This window comes from Lampetra fluviatilis, chromosome 32 (genome assembly GCF_964198595.1).
Source record: "Lampetra fluviatilis chromosome 32, kcLamFluv1.1, whole genome shotgun sequence".
NCBI lineage: Eukaryota > Metazoa > Chordata > Hyperoartia > Petromyzontiformes > Petromyzontidae > Lampetra > Lampetra fluviatilis.
The window spans coordinates 9,500,284-9,518,145 of record NC_136306.1 but is presented as its reverse complement, the minus strand read 5'-3'; the positions used below and the strand labels follow the sequence as shown (position 1 = coordinate 9,518,145).

The 17,862-nt window shown below is 46.4% G+C and overlaps 1 protein-coding gene across 1 annotated transcript; it reads left to right on the top strand.

Annotated features, from left to right (window-relative positions):
* The first annotated feature begins 2,109 nt into the window (after nt 1-2,109).
* On the top strand, nt 2,110-15,556 carry TBC1D25 (TBC1 domain family member 25). The gene is made up of 6 exons (XM_078871511.1): nt 2,110-2,350; nt 4,439-4,548; nt 4,662-4,816; nt 6,538-6,665; nt 9,093-9,284; nt 9,562-15,556. The coding sequence occupies exons 1-6, from the start codon at nt 2,297-2,299 to the stop codon at nt 11,059-11,061; spliced, it is 2,139 nt and encodes a 712-aa protein (XP_078727637.1). The 5' UTR covers nt 2,110-2,296; the 3' UTR covers nt 11,062-15,556.
* The last annotated feature ends 2,306 nt before the right edge of the window (nt 15,557-17,862 follow it).

The window sequence follows — 17,862 nt, the reverse complement described above, 5'->3', positions numbered from 1 at the left end:
CGATGACAATCTCAATTGTCCATATCATGGGACCTTTTTTTTGCCAGTATCAAAGTATGAAAAAAAATAAGCATAGGTTTTACCCTTTCTGGCAATCAAACAGGTGTTAAGATGTTTACACACCAAATATAAACCTTTTGCAAGGAATCATGGCTGCATTAACCACACGTACTTGTGGTGAACATGCAAACAAAAAAACATGCTCTGATAATAATATTTGGCATTGTTTTTGAAATTGAGTGGTCTACACCAGAGACAGCAGCCTTCTTTAGGGCCTAACCTCACCACCAGTCAGACCAGAGAAGGCCTTTTGGAGAACACCTTTTGGTCTGACACTGGTAGTGAGACGGGGCGCTAAAGAAGGCTGTCTCTGGTCTAGACCAATCCGTTTCAAAGACAATGCCATATCTATTCTTGGTTATTTCGGCAAAGTCACGTAGAAGGGAAAGAAAAAAATAATAAAAATAAAATAATAAATTTTCACGACGTTTCGATTGCAACACAAGCAATCATCATCAGGTGTGAAAAAATGCCATATATTGTGAGAGCATGTTTTAGTGCCAGAAAGGGTGAAACCTATTCTTATTTTTACCATTGTCCATGTTGGTCACGTGTCGATGCACTGTCCCAGATTAACTCTGCTTAGCCTCTGAGAGCTCACAACATCGACCCGATGACCCAATCACCTATAAATGCGACTTGATCAAAGATGAGCGTTTATTGCGAAGTGGGGATTTACCTGTCCAATTTCTTTTTTTTTATTACATAAAGACATGAACTGCTGATCATTTCATTACTGCAGTGTATTGTGGTGTCGAAACTTTGCCACAGATTATTGTCAAGATAAATAAATACAGATTTCTGTACTCTTGATTTTGCGATCTTTTATGAGTGTACATCGTGCAAGGGATTTATATGTCCTGTATTGTACTTGCTTTTAAAAATAAAATGTAATGTTAAAATAAATATCCACTTTTGTTTGCTATTTATCAAGTGGCCAATGACGACGATGCATTTAGGCTTGCCACGACTGCAACGTTTTCAGCACATTCATGTTTAAACATATGAAATGTGTTTAAACGTATAAATGTTACAATTTACGAAAAACACCTTGACACCTTAGTTTTACATAAATTAGATGACGCCATTGCCTGTTTATGTTTAAACACTGTAACTCGCTGTCCAACGCTATATTCGTAGTATATTGTACATGTGTACAGACCATTTGTCAATCCACTGCTGGATGAGGGCATCACCGTGCCACTCAAATCACGGGGATTATTTGGCCAATCTTTACCCCACTGCAGGTCGCTGTGTCTTGGTGTAGGTAGGGAGCATAGACGTGGAAGAATACTACCTTATAGTACAGTATAACCTCAGACAAATTCCAATTTTTTTCTGAAATATCAACTCGCACATGTTCAAACGTTTTATTTTCTCCCCGAGATTTCCATTACAACATATATGCGTCTTCATCTTTCGTCCAGATGAAAGGACACGATTTTTTATGGGGTGAAAGCCTCTCTTAATGGACTCCCCATTTGGCCAAAATAGTGGTCTTGTTATTGGTTCTGCACTGTATTCGCCTCTACATTCCATGTCGGTTGAGTCGAGTCTTCTGCTTATAGACAACGCACATGTCGGAATAAATTAAACCGGCCGAAAATGGTGGAGATTTGTCCATTTCGACCACAATTCGGATTGAAAATACCGTATCAATCAATCGTCCAAATGACCTCATGATTTGACATCATATTGGCGAGAAATAGAATTTCTGCAAACACGTGAATTCGAAGCTGATGAAAAAAATTAAAATGAAAAATCCGGTGGCCTCCTTTTCTCTCTTGACACGAGAGAAAAAAATAACCATGTAAAAAAAAATCTATCCTTTATTTCTAAACATAACATCACATCTCTGCATAGGGGGGAGAGGGGGCCCACAATTGAAAACAAAAATTCCACCACCAAAGCGCCCCAAAAAAAAATCAAATGACATCATCCCTACCATAGCCCCCGCCCCCCACGTGACGTCACTCCCCGCCCCCACCCTCCCCCCCCAGCAGGGGCTCTCAACCAATGAGCGGCGAGGCTCGGCGCATCCGCGCGAGGGAATCTAAAGGGCGGCGCAGGGCGGAAGCGCGCTAGGGATTTCGCGGTGGTGGTGATGGGGGGGTAGAGCTGGGCACCGGGCCCGCATCTAAAGCCACCACCAACAACAACCACCACCACCACCATCATCTTTACATCATTACAACTGTAGACACAAACAGACCTTCTCGTCGTCCCCCACCCTGCGATGGCGGGAATCAACCTCAACGACGAGTACGACGTGGTGAGGGTCAAAGTGAAGGTGGGTTGACTGTGAGACCGGCGCCGGTGAAGGCGCCTCACGAATTCGCCCCGCGGGGTTCGGGGAGGCGAGGCCGGGGAGGGAAGGAGGCCCTCTGCCCCTCTACCCCTCGGTGTTCGAGGGGAGGCCGGGGGAGGGAAGGAGGCTCCCTGCCTCGGTGCCTGTGATTGTAACCCCCCTCTCTCCCTACTGGAGCCGGCCTACTGCCTCAAAGCGGCAAGGGCCCAGGCAGGCCCCGAACTTCTACGTTGGGCAGAGAGTGAATTTGTGGGCCAAATGTTGTCCGGCGTTATATTTTATGAGTTAACAAAGAGAGCGATGGCAAAGTGGTTGGTTGTGGCGAGTAAGATTTGCCCCTGTTATTAATGTCGTCGTTGCCCTGTTCGTGAAAGACGTAACTTTTTGTTTTTCAGCAAGGGAGGCAGATTTATTTTTTATTTCTTAAAGGGACCACTCCTGTTAGGGGTGACGTCAGCCCCGGCGGAAGAGGCCGCGGGTAGCCAGACGATGGCATCGTCCCTTTCATTTGTTATGCGATTCCCGCTGAGTACATTTACACAATGTCCTCTATGCACCCGCTCATGAATGGTTTTTGGGTACCACTTTGTTGGGCAGTTGTTTCGTGAATTGCTTATGCAAAGATATGCCTCGCCCCCCTCCCCCCACTGACATGGTAATGTGGAATTTCACGACAATGGCCTAACGAGTTGGACACATGAGCATCAGACAAAGATTTTCAGTGGGAAACCACTTGGGTTGTTTTAAATGAGATTAATCTTATTTTTCAAAGCGGAAGATCGCGAGTTGGAGACATCACGTTGACTGCATGTGGGCTATAGTAATAGGTTTTTACCCTTTCAACTGGTACAAAAACTGACACCTTTATACAAGGCATCATGTTTGCAATAACCACAACACAAGCAGTCAAAATGCAAACAAAAAGAAACAACTCTGATAATGATATGCACTGTCCTTAAAGTTGATTGGTCCACACCCGAGACAGCTTTTCTTAGAGCCTAGTCTCCATTGGTGTTAGACCAGATGACGCCAAAAGGCGTACAACTCAAAAACAGCGCACTTTCAGAGTATTGAGGGGCTTTTGAGGTAAGGCACATTGAGGCAAGACGTTAATCTCAAAGGGATGATGTCTTGATGAATGATGGGACCAATTGAATGGCAGCCGACAGAGACGACGCACCAGGGAGTGAGATGGATTGCGGCATCACAGGACGGGGAGCCATTATCTAGCATTAGATAATCATTCGCTGACTATGATGAGTACTTATTTCATGAATATATACCTTTTTATTAGTTCGGTTGTAGCCATGGTTTTTGAAGCTTGCAATGATGATGAGGAAGAGAGGGGGGGGGGAGCAGCAGTTCACAGAGATGTACCCATAATGTGTGAGATACCCATATGCAGAACTGGCAGGAACTTGTAGTGTAGGTTTATGACCTGTAATTGCAACCTTTCATAGTTGTCTCAAATGTAGATGTTACTGTAAGTGTTCTTCCATTGGACACAGTATATGTGTGCTTTTGTTCGAATAACCCATAATGCTCCCGATTTCTTCAGATCTCGGAAGCTCATCAGAGTTGAGCCAGGATTGTGCTCGATGGGTGACCACCACGTGTGGAACAGGTGTTATAGGCTGCTGCAGGAGGCTACGTTGTGTGCAGTGGAAGACAACAGCAAAATCCATTGTTGTACATTACTATGCTCCCACGTCAATGCTCATGTGTCCACAAACGTGCACTAACCAGTGTGGTGAAGTATGGTCAAATAACCCCCAAGACTCGCACGGAATGGGGAGACCCCTCATGCAGTAGTGGTTTGACAAAACCGCTGCACATATAAATTGTGTATACCTGAACGCAATGTCAGTGAGCCAAATGTACCATTCCAAGTTTACTCAATTGTATACCAAGTTGTAGCCAACAAATTTGTAATGCAAAACGCATGAAAATCTACCACCGGATTGTAGGGGTAACCCTACATTTGTGATTTTAGGAATCCCGGACTGGTGGATTTGGCGAAATTTCAACACACACGTTGCTGACTTTGTAATCCCCAATCCTCTCGCCTAGAAATTTGACGGACTGATGCAACCCGAGTTCAGGACCTTCTCTGTGGACCCTCAGATCACATCCTTGGACGTCCTGCATCACATTTTAGTCCGAGCCTTCGAACTAAGCGGGTAAGAGTCGCTCTTACTGTTACATTTTGGTATTTTTTTTGTCGGGCTGTAACCCCAAAAATGGTTCAAAGTTGAGCACATTGTTGCTCCTTTCTCTTTGTGGCTGCATACAGAAAGAAGAACTTTGTGCTGAGTTACCTGTGCCAGGAGCCGAGCGGTGAGGAGATGTATTTGTCTCTGCTCTCCGACTGGGATTTAAAGTCTGCATTTGGCAGCGCGTCCAAGCCCTTCCTGCAGCTTCGCATCGACGTGAAGCCTTTTGAAGAGAGTATGTGCCCGCCAAGCCCACGTCGCATGTGGTTGATGTGATTATTTAATTCACCTGATCATCTATGGAACAATTCCAGCAACAACAAAAAAAAGTTGGCATTAGTGCAGCAAAATGTGCCAGCTGTGTAATTCTCGTTGGCAAGGGTTTAGTTTTTGTTAATGGAAGTGTGGTTCTGCCCAAGCCTTCGGGGTAGTGTGAGAGGACATGCCATGAAAGATAAACTATTGCTTTGTCACTCCGTTTAATAATAAACTACCATCAGATCAAAACCTTGCCAATATTTTCTAGTTTGATAGACTGGCTTTTGTTCTTTGAATTAACGCTAATCCAGTGCTTTGAAAGCAATGGATGTATGATCGTGCTAATTTGTTAAACATCTAAATCTGCTTGGATTCAACGTAGCCAGCAGATAGCAGTGGAAAAAATAGGCTTGTGAACGGATCTCTTGTTTACATAGGCTTCCTTCAGTGACTCCATTTTCTGTGCTCAAAAATTATTGCCTAACATCTTTACGTAAGGCCCATCTGCATTGTGAGGCTTTCCTGGATGAATACGGCACTATCCTTGCATCAATTAAGCCAAATGCAATATCACAACGAAACAACGAAATATACAAGGTCTTGGATTTAAACGAAAAAGTCAATGCTGTTTGGGTAAGTTGATTAATTTGATAATTGAGTCCGTCACAATGACGATCTGCAAATAAAGTATATTCCTGCCTATCTGTCACTGTTCCGGCTGAATACGAGTATTTGCAACACAGGGCATGACTCGCACGTTCTCTACTATAGAGTTTGCGGCATTTCTACTTTACACCGGTAATTAATGTTTACCAGATAACAAAATTAGTGTGCCTTAGTCCAAAGCTTAATTGATTTGATTAATTGACAAATATTGGCCTTTATGAAACCTCTGCATATCTATCATAAGCATGATACCATAAGTCAGTTAACACTGTTAATTTTATCTTTGTTTAAAGTTGTTGTTCACAATAGTTTATCCCAAGTATTACCCCATGTATTCACAAAAGTGGCCAGTTAGTAGTATTAGAATTCAATACAGAGAATGTAAACAAATTGCATGTAGAAAAGATAATGACAGAGCAGACTTAACATTTCAACTCAAACTGCAGCATGCTGAAAAACATAAATAAAACACGGACACCATTGGAACCTCATTTGCCAGCAACAAAATATGATGATTCGTTTTTTACCCTTTTATCTGGCAACAAAACTGACACCTTTTTTACAAGAAGTCATGTTTGCATTGACCACAATACCTGCAGTCGGAATGCAAAAAAAACATAACTTGGATAATGTATGCACTGTCCTTGAAATTGATTGGTCCACACCCGAGACAGCTTTTTTTAGAGCCTAGTCTCACATGGTGTAAATGCTTACCCCGAGCTCTCATACTCTGATGGTTCATTGTCCTTGAGTTGTGCGCCTTTTGGCGTCATCTGGTCTAACACCATGTGAGACTAGGCTCTAAAGAAAGCTGTCTCGGGTGTGAGCCAATCAATTTCAAGGACAGTGCATACATTATCAGAGTATGTTTTTTTTTGCATTCCGACTGCAGGTATTGTGGTCAATGCAAACATGACTCCTTGTAAAAAAGGTGTCAGTTTTGTTGCCAGATAAAAGGGTAAAAAACCAATTATCAAAACACAGACACTTAAGAAAAATGTCAATGACCATTCCATCCTTTTTGGCTTTCAGGTCCCGTGCTAGAAGACTGGGACATCATCAGCCCCAAGGAGCTGCCGGGCAGCGAAGTGACCCTCTGGGAGCGGAAGAGCCTCAACGTCGGGCCCATCCCCCTGCTGACACAGTCCCTCATCTCACAGGTGGTGGCGGTGGTGATGCACCTTCAATCGGCTTGCTCGTGCAATGTAGTCAAGGTGTGCCTTCCAAAGCCAAGCCGCGCATGGCTCTGTCTATAGACGCAGACATTGCACGTGCGTGCAATTTACGGCAATCTCCGCCTCTCTGCGGCATCCCTTGAGAAAGCAACTCGTGGTCAGAGTGATTTGTTAACCGGTTCCACGAGGGAGCCATAGATCACCGCAAGAGTGCTGCTCCATGCCTAGCACAGAGGGGTTCGAATCGGTTAGGGATAGGTGTTGTGGTGGTGCCGAGCGCCTTTGTCGTTTGGGAGCGAGAGCAGCCAAAGGCCATCTGCACATAACAATGGGTTCCCATATTAAGAATGGTTTGGTTAAACTCGACCCCACTACCTAAGAGTTTCCACTGCGACGGGCAGATTGTGAAGCCTGTGTTGTACAGTAATGTTTATGTGGTGGAAATATTGCATGCTGCTGAAAAGGGTTTCCTGATTAAGATATCAAAGTGAAAGTTAAATATTGTACCTTTTTTAATAATCGAGCTTAGTAAATCAAACCTTGCTTGGTCAACCCTTTAATAACTGCCACTATAATACATTTTTGGAAACGCGTGAACGTCTTCTCAAAGCATCATAAGGTTTCAGTTCATTTTCTTAATTCATACATTTAAAGGCAGCAAAATACTCCCACTTTATTTGAAAATAAAGTTTTCCTTGTACAATGTTTATGTAGCGATAAAACAGAACTTGCACAGTACATTTATCTTCCCCATAAATTGTTTTCTATGCAACCACAACTGTATTGCTGTATATGGGTTGACCTAATTGTTAGGTCATTGTGAATTATTAACAACTAGCCTTTTGCCCGTCCAAGGACGGGTGTATTTCAGTAAATCTGAATCTTGCAAGCGAAAAGCAGAACGCGACGTGATATCCGTTGCATCAATGCATGTGGAATTTGTAAGGGCGAGGTGGCACAGACCTATTTCATTCTAAGGTTATAATCCCTTGTTCATCAAGACATCCTTTTTACTTCGATGTCTCAACAGCGTTACAGAGATCGCGTGACGTGAGGGTTGTGAGTTGACGCCGAGGAGGGGGCAGGAGGCGCCTCGGCCCCCCATGTGGAGTGACGTCACCCGCTAATTATTATGAATGGGGGAGGTGGGGGGGTCCATTTGGAGGACGTCATCTGCTCATAATTATTAATGAGGGGGGGGCTGTTCGATGTGGAGTGACGTCACTTGCACGTGATTATTGGTGAGGGGGGGGGGGAATACTCCATATTGAGTGACGTCACCCGCTCATGATTATTAATGAGTAGGGGTGGGGGGGTGTCCAGTTGGAGGACGTCACCTGCTCATGAATATTAATAAGAGGAGCTGGTCGATGTGGAGTGACGTCACGAGCGTTAAGGACATTCCTGGGTGATGATAGGTATAATAATAGATTACAGATACAACTAGTCGGTTTGCAGCTAGGTTTATACCACAATATGTTACCATTGATTATTTTGATGACCTTGAAAGTGAAGGACTAAAAACAATGTAACTTAGACTTTTATCATTGTTTTTTTCATCACATCTGCCCCTGCCTGGCTAGATTTGGTAGTGGGACATTACTCATTTGGACAGAATTTGCACCAGGCAAAAGAAAATAGGGACTGCATTGTGGGTACTAGAGGGCAATAGAAAGCAGTGCAGCTAAAAGCAATTGTCCTTCTGTGCAATGCTGCCATTTCTTCACCAACCCGCACCGACCAGCCTGTGAAGTGTGATCAAATAATCTCCATGACCCACGCAGCACGGAGAGGGATCCTCATCCAGCAGTGAAATAACAAACAGCTGTATGTGTACAAAACAGCATTTATTTACAACGTGGTATCAATAAACTCTAAAGTACAAAACTAAACTATTTTTATTTTACCAGGGTAAGGCCCACTGAGCTATATAGTTTTTTTTCAGAAGCGGCCTATCCACAAATGATAGCTCAACGAAGTGGCTTATCACGTGGAAATGTATAGCAGCCAAGTACTCTAAACGCGTGATGTTGATTCTAAGTATGGAGGGAAAACCCGGAGAAACAGCCACGCGACCACAGGGAGAACATGCAACACTCCAAATACACAACATGGCGTCAGGGTCAGGATCGAACCCAGGGCCTCCTCTATACCAGGCGAGGTAGTTAACATCTCCTAGCCACCGTGGCACCCAACAACAATATTACCAAATGCACGATTCTAAATGTGTAGGTAAAAATCGGAGGACCCGGAGAAAATTCCACGCGAACACACAGTGAGAGACATGCAAACTCCAAATATACAGGCGTCAGGGCCGAACCCACGTCCTCTTGCATACCAGGCGAGGCAGTTAACATTTCGCCACCGCGACAAGACATTAACTGCGGACCCTGCCGTGTGTGCCCGGTGCAGGTGGGGCGCACGCTCTCCAAGGTGCAGCAGGTGCTGAGCTGGTCGTACACGGAAGACGTGGCGCGACCCCTAAAGCCGCCGCTGGGCGACGCGGAGTTCCACTCGTTCCTGAGCCGCGACGGGCAGCTGGCGCGGCCTGAGGAGCTGCGTCTGCGCGTCTACCATGGCGGCCTGGAGCCATCCCTGCGCAAGGTGCTGTACACACGAACCCCCCCCCCGCCCACCCCCCTCCAAACCCCCTTCCAACCAGTTCTCACCTAGTGTTCGATGTGTTCTTGATTTGTCACGCCGATTCTGTTGTTACAACGAATCGCTGGGGGGGGGGGGGGGGGTGTTGAATCTTTAACTTCCCTACTCTATTGACCAAAATCGGCAATCCTTGTTAATGCCTTTTCATAGGCAATCGCAGAATTCAAAACAAAACATTTTCGCAGTCAGTCCGTTGACACCGGCACGTCGCAATGCGCAGGTCGTGTGGAGGCACCTCCTCAACGTGTACCCGGAGGGCCTGACGGCGCAGGAGAGGCTGGACTACATGAAGAAGAAGTCCAAGGAGTACGAAGCGCTCAAGAGCCAGTGGAGCATGCATGCCAACAAGGAGGAGCTGGAGTTCACCGTCGGCATGGTCCTCAAGGACGTGCTCAGGACTGACCGGACGCTGCCGTACTACGCCGGCTCCGACGACAACCTGCACGTGCGCGCGCTGCACGACCTGCTCATTACGTACGCCGTCAACCACCCACGCGTCTCCTACTGCCAGGGCATGAGCGACATCGCGTCGCCCATCCTCTTCATCATGGACAATGAGGCGCACGCGTACGTGTGCTTCTGCGGCATCATGAAGCGCCTGCGGGGAAACTTCCTGCCCGACGGCGAGGTCATGTCCACCAAGTTCCGGCACCTGGCGCTGCTGCTGCGCTTCTACGACCCCGAGTTCCACAACTACCTGGTGTCGTGTGGCGCGAGCGACCTCCTCTTCTGCTACCGCTGGCTGCTGCTCGACCTGAAACGCGAGTTCGCCTTCGAGGACGCGCTGCGCATGCTGGAGATCATGTGGAGCTCTCTTCCGCCCGATCCTCCTCAGGTGGAGCTCGAGCTGAAGGGCGCCCCCCTCGATGGCACGGAGTGCAGCCAGCAGGCGCCGCACCGCCGCATGGTGCGGCCGCAGATGACCTCCGCCGCTTGCAGGACTGCCGGTGCTGCCCCCGGCACGTTGCCCGCTCAGCCACGCGCCGCCCTTGCCAAGTCCCAGCCGGAGAACTGCCGGACGCCCACGCTGACGCCCACAGGAGCCGGTGCCACCGTCGCCTCCGTCGGCGCGGTGCCGAATGGAAACGTGTTCCAGATGGCGCCTTGCCCGGTGGGAAACCTGAACGTGACCGCCCGTGACGAGCGGTGCCTCGGCCTCGTAGCGGGCAGGCGGCCCTCGCTGAGGAAGTCGTCCGGGAGCGCCGCGTCGGAGATATCGGAGGAAGACGAGGACGAGGAGAAGCCGCTGATGAGCCCCAAGGTGTTGGAGCCCGACCCCGACACGAGCGCGCTGGAGCAGATGAGGCGTTCGGCGAGCAGCCTGTCGCTGTCGTTCAAAGCGTCGCTCCTCTCGGTGGCTGGACACAAGCTCAGCAACGCGCCGCCCGCCCTGATCAACGCCAAGGCGATAGAGCCGGGCTCGCCTGTGGTGCAACCCGCGCAGTCGCTGCCTCCGCCGCCGGAGTTTGGCAAGGGCAACCCGTTTGTGCTCTTCATGTGCCTGGCCATCTTGCTCGAGCACAGGGACCACATAATGCGCAACGCACTCGACTACAACGACCTGGCCATGCACTTCGACCGGCTTGTGCGCAAGCACAACGTCGGCAAGATCCTGCACCGCGCCAAGGAGCTGTTCGCCGACTACCTCCGTGGAGAGACGTGGTGCTCGGAGGAGGGTGCGGAGGCACAGGCGGCCGATGTTGAGCATGCGTCTCGGTAGCGTGCCTGGACGGGCCCGTCCGCGGCAGGACGGTTTACAGTCGTGCCTGGCTCTTCTGTGGCCATCTGCGTTGGAAAATGTTGATTCCGATACATTGCCCCGATTACAAACTTGGGAAAAAAAGGATATTTAAATGTATTCAACTCCTGTTCACTTTGAATGATCGATGGTTGAGTATGCGACTCTTAAATTGTTTTGACTTGGTTGACGATGGTACCGGTGAAAGGGATGAGTGTGAAATGAATTCAAATTCATCACCCCTTTTCTGCATGCAGGAACTCACCTCTGCAGAGGACTTGCCCACTTTCTTCACCGTCTCCTGCAGAGATTATTGTGACCTGTTAATCGGTACCTAGGGCTTTTTGCTTGTATTATTGTTGTGTGAAAATTGGATGGTAAAATGACAACCCCCCCCCTGGGCCCCAAGGTCAGGTTTGAGTGAAGAACGATGTTCTTGTCAGTTTGCATGCTTTCTGTGTATGATTTTGGTAACATTTGGAGAGAAAAAACTAAAATTTTAGGAACGAGATGTATCACTTCCAGGGATTATTTTTCCACGGCCAGAAAAAAAAAATCTCACATTTTCCAGAGACTGTACGTGGAAGGAGGTCCGTTTATTCTTGCTTGTGTGCAGTTTAATGCTGCCGAGCTGCGCACACCACATTTCGCAAGGCGGTCCGATACGGTCTCTGCTGGACGTTTGCTTTTAATGAATCGACTTTATCTCACTCATTAGTTCACCTAAAGACCATTGTTGCACACCGAGGGCACTGCGACAAGCATCGGCTGGCACATTGGTATAACCCAAGTGGGTAATCTCTGTAATATTCAATCCATCCAACACAAACAATAACCATTAATATGATACGTCGACTGGGAATTGTTATTGGATGTTTGGCTGTGATAGTGTGCTGTAATTAACATAAATTACCAAGATAAACACATTTTCCATGGGAAATATTGTAAATAAATGATCTGCCTTTTCAGCAAAGTATTTATTTGCCAAGCAGATATGGTACTTGTGTTTTTGGCAGGGTGGGCTAGAGAGAGAGAGATGTAAATCTGTTTTCAAGCCAATTTAATTTTGTTCCAAATATTTTATACCAAAAAAATCCTGAGGCCAGACCGGGACATTTTGTCTTGGATTTCATTCGCAGGAATGTGCAGGCACCTGGAAATCATCTTGCACAAACACAATACACACGCCTTGTTGCCCTTGATGGCTTCATGTCCTCTTCGCTCAACAGCTGTGCACTGCCATAGTCTGAGGGCGGCCAGCCAAGTTCCTGTACAAGTTCACGGCGTGGAAGCGCAGATGGAGGATCATTTCGGCGTGTCGATGTGTACTCGTAACGCCACGCTGTGTCGTGCTGGGTGTAAAGCGGCGAGCTCGTGGCCTGGTGCGATGATGTTTTATTGACGCTACAGTGCAATTTTAACTTTTTCCCGTTCTGTTTACGGACCATCCTTAATTTGGATGCTGCTTGCGTTTGTCTAAACCGACATGGAGAAGGCAAAGCTGAGGTCTTTCACTGAAAAGGCAACACATTTTGGACATTCTACGGCAGTGTTAATGTCGATGTATTGAGAATTCTTAAGCTGAATTGTTTATTTCTTTGCAAATATTTATTTTGCATTTTTGTTTACATTGAAGGGGTCGTATAAATGTACAACACTACATTTGAACGTTAAAAGCATGCCTTTACATTCGCCTAATTCAACTGTCTTCCATCTTAGGGTCTGATGCCAACTTCTTTTAACCATTTTAGAACCAGTTAGGCATTGTGTGTGTGCACGTCAGATGACTGTGCATTGCATTGAGACCTCTGTCCATAAGGAGTCTTGACATCGAGACAAAGACTTTAAGGATGGATCTTTGATTAGCAATTGGATCAAATGCCTTCTCGTTTGATAATTTTATTTGTTTGTTGAAAAATAGCATACACCTTAAGTGAATCTCATGTTTACATTACTTTGTATTGAGCACAAAAAAGTAGCCTACGTTTGCAACGCAACAAAAAAATGAACAGCCTGTGATCCGAGTGGGGGGGTTAGTCTTTACTCCCTGTGATGGCGAATACTATTCTTGTCGAAAGGTTAGAATATATATACACACACACCGTGTTTTAGCGACACGCTTCATTTTGATGTAGATGTTTTCAAAAGCATTCCCCCCCCCTCCCCTCGAAAATGATATTTTATGTCAAACGTTCTACAATATTATTTTACCAAAACTATTTCACAAACGCCTGCCACAGTGACCGAGCTTTCGTGCCATATTTGTGACTTTGGAAATAAAATGCTTCAAGAAATAATTGTCAGCGATTGCCATCCCGAGTTGGTAACCGGATAAGCCAATTTTGGGCCCTTTGGCGCAAGGACTGCAAAGGAGACCGACGGTGAGGTCAAGCAATGGTCGTTTCACTTCACAAAGAGACTCGTAATCTTTTGCTTCGGGGTGTAAGCATTGGATCGCCAACAGGAAGCGCAGATTATTCCTTGAATGTAGTGTCGACTGAGGCCAAGTTCATCACAAATGTTCCTTTGCTGCGCTGTCACCAATGTTCAATATGAAATGATCATAAACGCCCACTGTTGTTCTCTTTGTTTTCTGAAATCCGGCTTGAATTTGTGAAATAATATTTTATTTGTAAAAATAAATAAAAGCCACTTGGCAAAAGGAGAATGTGTTTTGCTGTAGGTTTAAGTTTGCATAACAGCATTAGGCATTAAACGCTTCATTTGCCTGTCCATCCTTGCAGCAATTTTATTGAATTGCCATAATTCGGTGTCACAATTAGATTTAAGAATCTATCCTCGAGGTTTCTGATACCATATGTTCCTGAAGCAGCTCCGAGCATGTGAAAGTTCCACACTCACAATCCGTCTACCTTATATTGCATTCTCATTCGTTCAGTGTCATGCCATTGGGCTGAAGAAAACCGCACATTATACGTAAATTATAATGATGCGTGTCATGCCTTCTGGGGACACCCTAAAAGCGAAGCATGTTGAAGATTGGCATAATTGTTGATGGATGGGAAAGGTTGGTAACATTACTCTGCTCGATGCATAGCAGAAAGTGAATAGTTGTCAAGCGTTTTGTCTCACCTTAAATTGTACGAAAATCAATGTGTTAAAGGTGTGCTCCAATAGAAGGCATTCACGACGTGAAGTTTGGCTTCAGATCGACAAAAGGGGACTCCCACCGATTTATGTTCGAGCGAAGTTTTTACGCGAAGTTGCATCGCAGGAGTTTGACGACCGGATATTTCCTCACTTTTATGTCCAAGAGAATGAGCCTTTTAAGACGTAGGCTTTCGCGACCAATGTCATCCATAATAGGTGTTTTTGGGTTAGATCGCGTAAATATATAAATGTGTCGTTAAAACCCGCCACCACCCGACACAGCCAACTAGTAACGATTGTCATGTAAACAGAACATGCCAATTCGTCACTAGTACAGCAACGCCGGTGTGTTGGAGAGCCAAGCCACATTTACAATGTGAGTCCGACGTTTCGCCATTAATTACAACTAGCTTCATCAGGCGACAGCCAGATTTGTGGAGAAGTCCACCGGTTTCGTTTCTCAGAGGCGTAGATGTGACCACGCTTCTGCGTTCTTGTGCAAAGTGATGAAGCTAGGTGTAATTACTGGCGAAACGTCGTACTCGGATTGTAAATGTTGTGGCTTGGCTCTCCAACACACCGGTTAGTGCTGTACTAGTGACGAATTGACACGTTCTGTTTACGTGACAACCCTTACGAGTTGGCTGTGGCGGGTTTTAACGACATATTTACGCGATCGAACCCAAAACAACCTCTTATGGATGAGCCTTGAATATTCAAAGAAAATGGCATTGTCATTTGCCTTCAGTTACGCTAATGTATTCGAGCAATATTGTTCTTATTAAATCCACAAGTTAGTGCTGTTGTACTAGTCGAGCCACGAATAAATATGCGATGTTGATTTATCAATGCCAAACTTGTTTATTGTGCAATTGGTTTCAAGTGTTTTTATCTTTAAGATGCAATTTATTTGAAAAGAGCACTTTTAAAGCATTCTTTTTTTGCCTGCCATGAGCCTTGTTTCATTAGCCATGTGAATTTATTGTTGATAAATATATTCTTTTCACACCTCAATTGTGTGACAGCAACTGCGTATATGCTTTATTGTGTATATTGCCTCTTGTTCATTTTACCACCGTCATTTAATTTGATGGTTTTACCCTGATAGGTGAATTGAAAAGAAAATAACACAACACAGGCCTAATTAAAGTTGAAAGTATAGTGTATTTTATCAGACGTTTAATAATATGCCACGCTTGTGAAAGGTTTTTTTTTTTAAGGCTACCTTATAAAGGGCATTGATCGAGATTTTACGCCAATGTGACAATTCTTCTTGTGGCACAACAGTATTGTTTAAAAGCGTTGGGACCATGCATGAAACCAAACATCTGTGTATATAATGAAAAATTAAATGTTTTAAAAAGCATATTTGTTGCCATGGTTTATTTACTCCAACTCCAAAAGGCTGTTCTCGCTGCACATAAGCCAAAGGCACCTAACTGCATCCATTCAAGAATTAAAATAGATTCTTATCGGTGCGACACGTGCATCGAATCGGACTTGTGAGAAGGCATGTACGACTTATGCAAATGATATGCTCATGTCACAATTTAGGCTAATACACCAAGAAAAACTGAAGGATAAAGACTAAAACATTGAAACTACCAACAAGATGCCAAATGTTTGTACCCAAAAAAAAAATCTGAAATCAAATCGTGACAATTCAGCGACAGGCCTACTAAGCCAATCCTTATACTGGTAGGAACCTCCTGGTTACACCAGCCCACAGGGGATTATTGTGTCTGTCCGTCGTGCATCCAAAAATGGGAGGGGTGGAGAGGGGAGGGTGGGGAGGGGCTGGGTGGGGAGGGGAGGGCGGGGCTGGGTGGGGGGTGGGGGTTGGCTGGGAGGGGTGGGGCTGGGTGGGGAGGGGCTGGTCACCCCGTGGTGCCCTTATAAAACTCAACGTTTAACCTACTCACGCCGGCTTGTGCCCGCCCTCACAGTCGGCCATATTTGCGGAATACACCACGCCGCCGTTGACCCTGCAGGCCATTGACCGAGCAACCCAACGTTCCTACCAGCTCCCTCCGCAGCAGGAATGTGTAAAAACGAGAGTTGGCGTTGTGACGGGTTTCAGTCGCTTCCTCATCATTTCTCAGTTGCTCGTCACGCTTCGGGGAATGAGCTGCCGATATTCACCGATTTCCAAAAATAATCACGCGCGCCCGTGAGCGACGTGCGGTTGGTTGTGTATCAGTCGCAATCCTCTTGACTTGCACGGGATTGACATGTCCACTTCCTAAAGGGAACCGTCCTTCCACACATTTCCATTGGCCGTGATGACGCAACTCCCGAGCGAAATATGCATTTGGGAGAAACTACATCGTGTCCGGTTCGTCACCCCACAAATAAAATGTGTGGAGAGACAACGGAGAAGTGGGAGGGGTGGGGGTGTCACGGAAAGCCGAGGGTGGCATTTGCCAATTGACGTCGCTCCACCGCGGCGAACAATGCCCCTATTTGACTTTGCTGCCAAGTTGCAATCTTACTTGAATGAGACGCTTCAGCTTTAAATAAACACGATCAGAAGTAATGCGAAAAGAGGAGCAAGTGGGATATTGATGTTACTCCTCTGTCCGTATCCCTTTGGTGCTTGTAATCTCTGAAGCGCTCTCGACCTGACGTCCAATTACATACCAGGAACACGTTGCTATAAAAGACCAGGAACGCGTTACTATAAAATTAATGGACGCAGTTGCTGGGTGGAGCGGTGGCACAGTGGTTAGCGCACTGCGCTCTTAACCCGGCAGCCCAAGCTCAATAATGATGATAATAATTTACAAGGCGCAGTTTATCCAGAGATTATATAAGTGCGCCATGCACGAAATTAGCAAATGTAAATACAGCAGAGTCCTGAGTCCACTGGTCATACGTGGGAAGTGTAGGCCAGGCGAAACAGGGGAGTCTTTAGAGAAGACCTAAACATGTCTAACCGTGACTCGTGGCAGGGCATTCTCAGCAGTGGATAAGATCAGTGCTGAACTACGTCTGAACTATAGTCCTGTACCAACGTGGTGAAGATGTGCCCACACACTTATGAACAGTCGTTGATAAAGGGCTGCAAACTCATTATAATTATCGTACCATGGGCAAGCGAGGAGATCGCGACTTTGAGACTCAGCGGTGGGGGATCGAGTTTCACAAATGTGTCCACCCACCCCCGCCTCTGAAGCGTGCCAAATTGCCGGCTTACACAGAGCCACCGAGTGTCCCGTAAATATTTGCTCGAACGCAATAAAGGTACCGTAACGAGCGCGTCGATTTTCGTAACGACGCCGTCATCCTGAGCAACGCGCGCTGGGGGTGCTAATAAGTGCCGACGTCGAGTGGCGGATACCGCTCAAGGCTGTCGAGTTAAAGTGCCTCGTCGAAACGCGTGCGTGCTTTATATTGCCATGTCGACGGGGTTGTTCGTTGCCAGTACCGCTCCGGTATATGCACCGGAGAGACATTTAGAGGGTCCCTCCCATCGATGATCCTATTTCGGGCCCCTACTCGTGGCCGCTGAAGTGTTGTACCCCCGGCTGCTTCGTCTGCGTCATGACGGCGCAAGTCTCCCTCCACGTGCTGCTACGCGGAGTCTGTCGATTGGCAAACAGAGACAAACATTAGCATCGGAGTTTCGATTTAAAGCTTCTTTCGTGACTGCAGGGATTCATCTTCTTGGTT

Excerpts from the sequence above, each read along its gene's own strand:
- TBC1D25 (XM_078871511.1), top strand. The coding sequence starts at position 2,297 with ATGGCGGGAATCAACCTCAACGACGAGTACGACGTGGTGAGGGTCAAA. Across the intron at positions 4,817-6,537 it reads CGTGAAGCCTTTTGAAGAGA|GTCCCGTGCTAGAAGACTGG; the intron begins GTATGTGCCCGC and ends TTTGGCTTTCAG. Across the intron at positions 9,285-9,561 it reads TGGAGCCATCCCTGCGCAAG|GTCGTGTGGAGGCACCTCCT; the intron begins GTGCTGTACACA and ends CGCAATGCGCAG.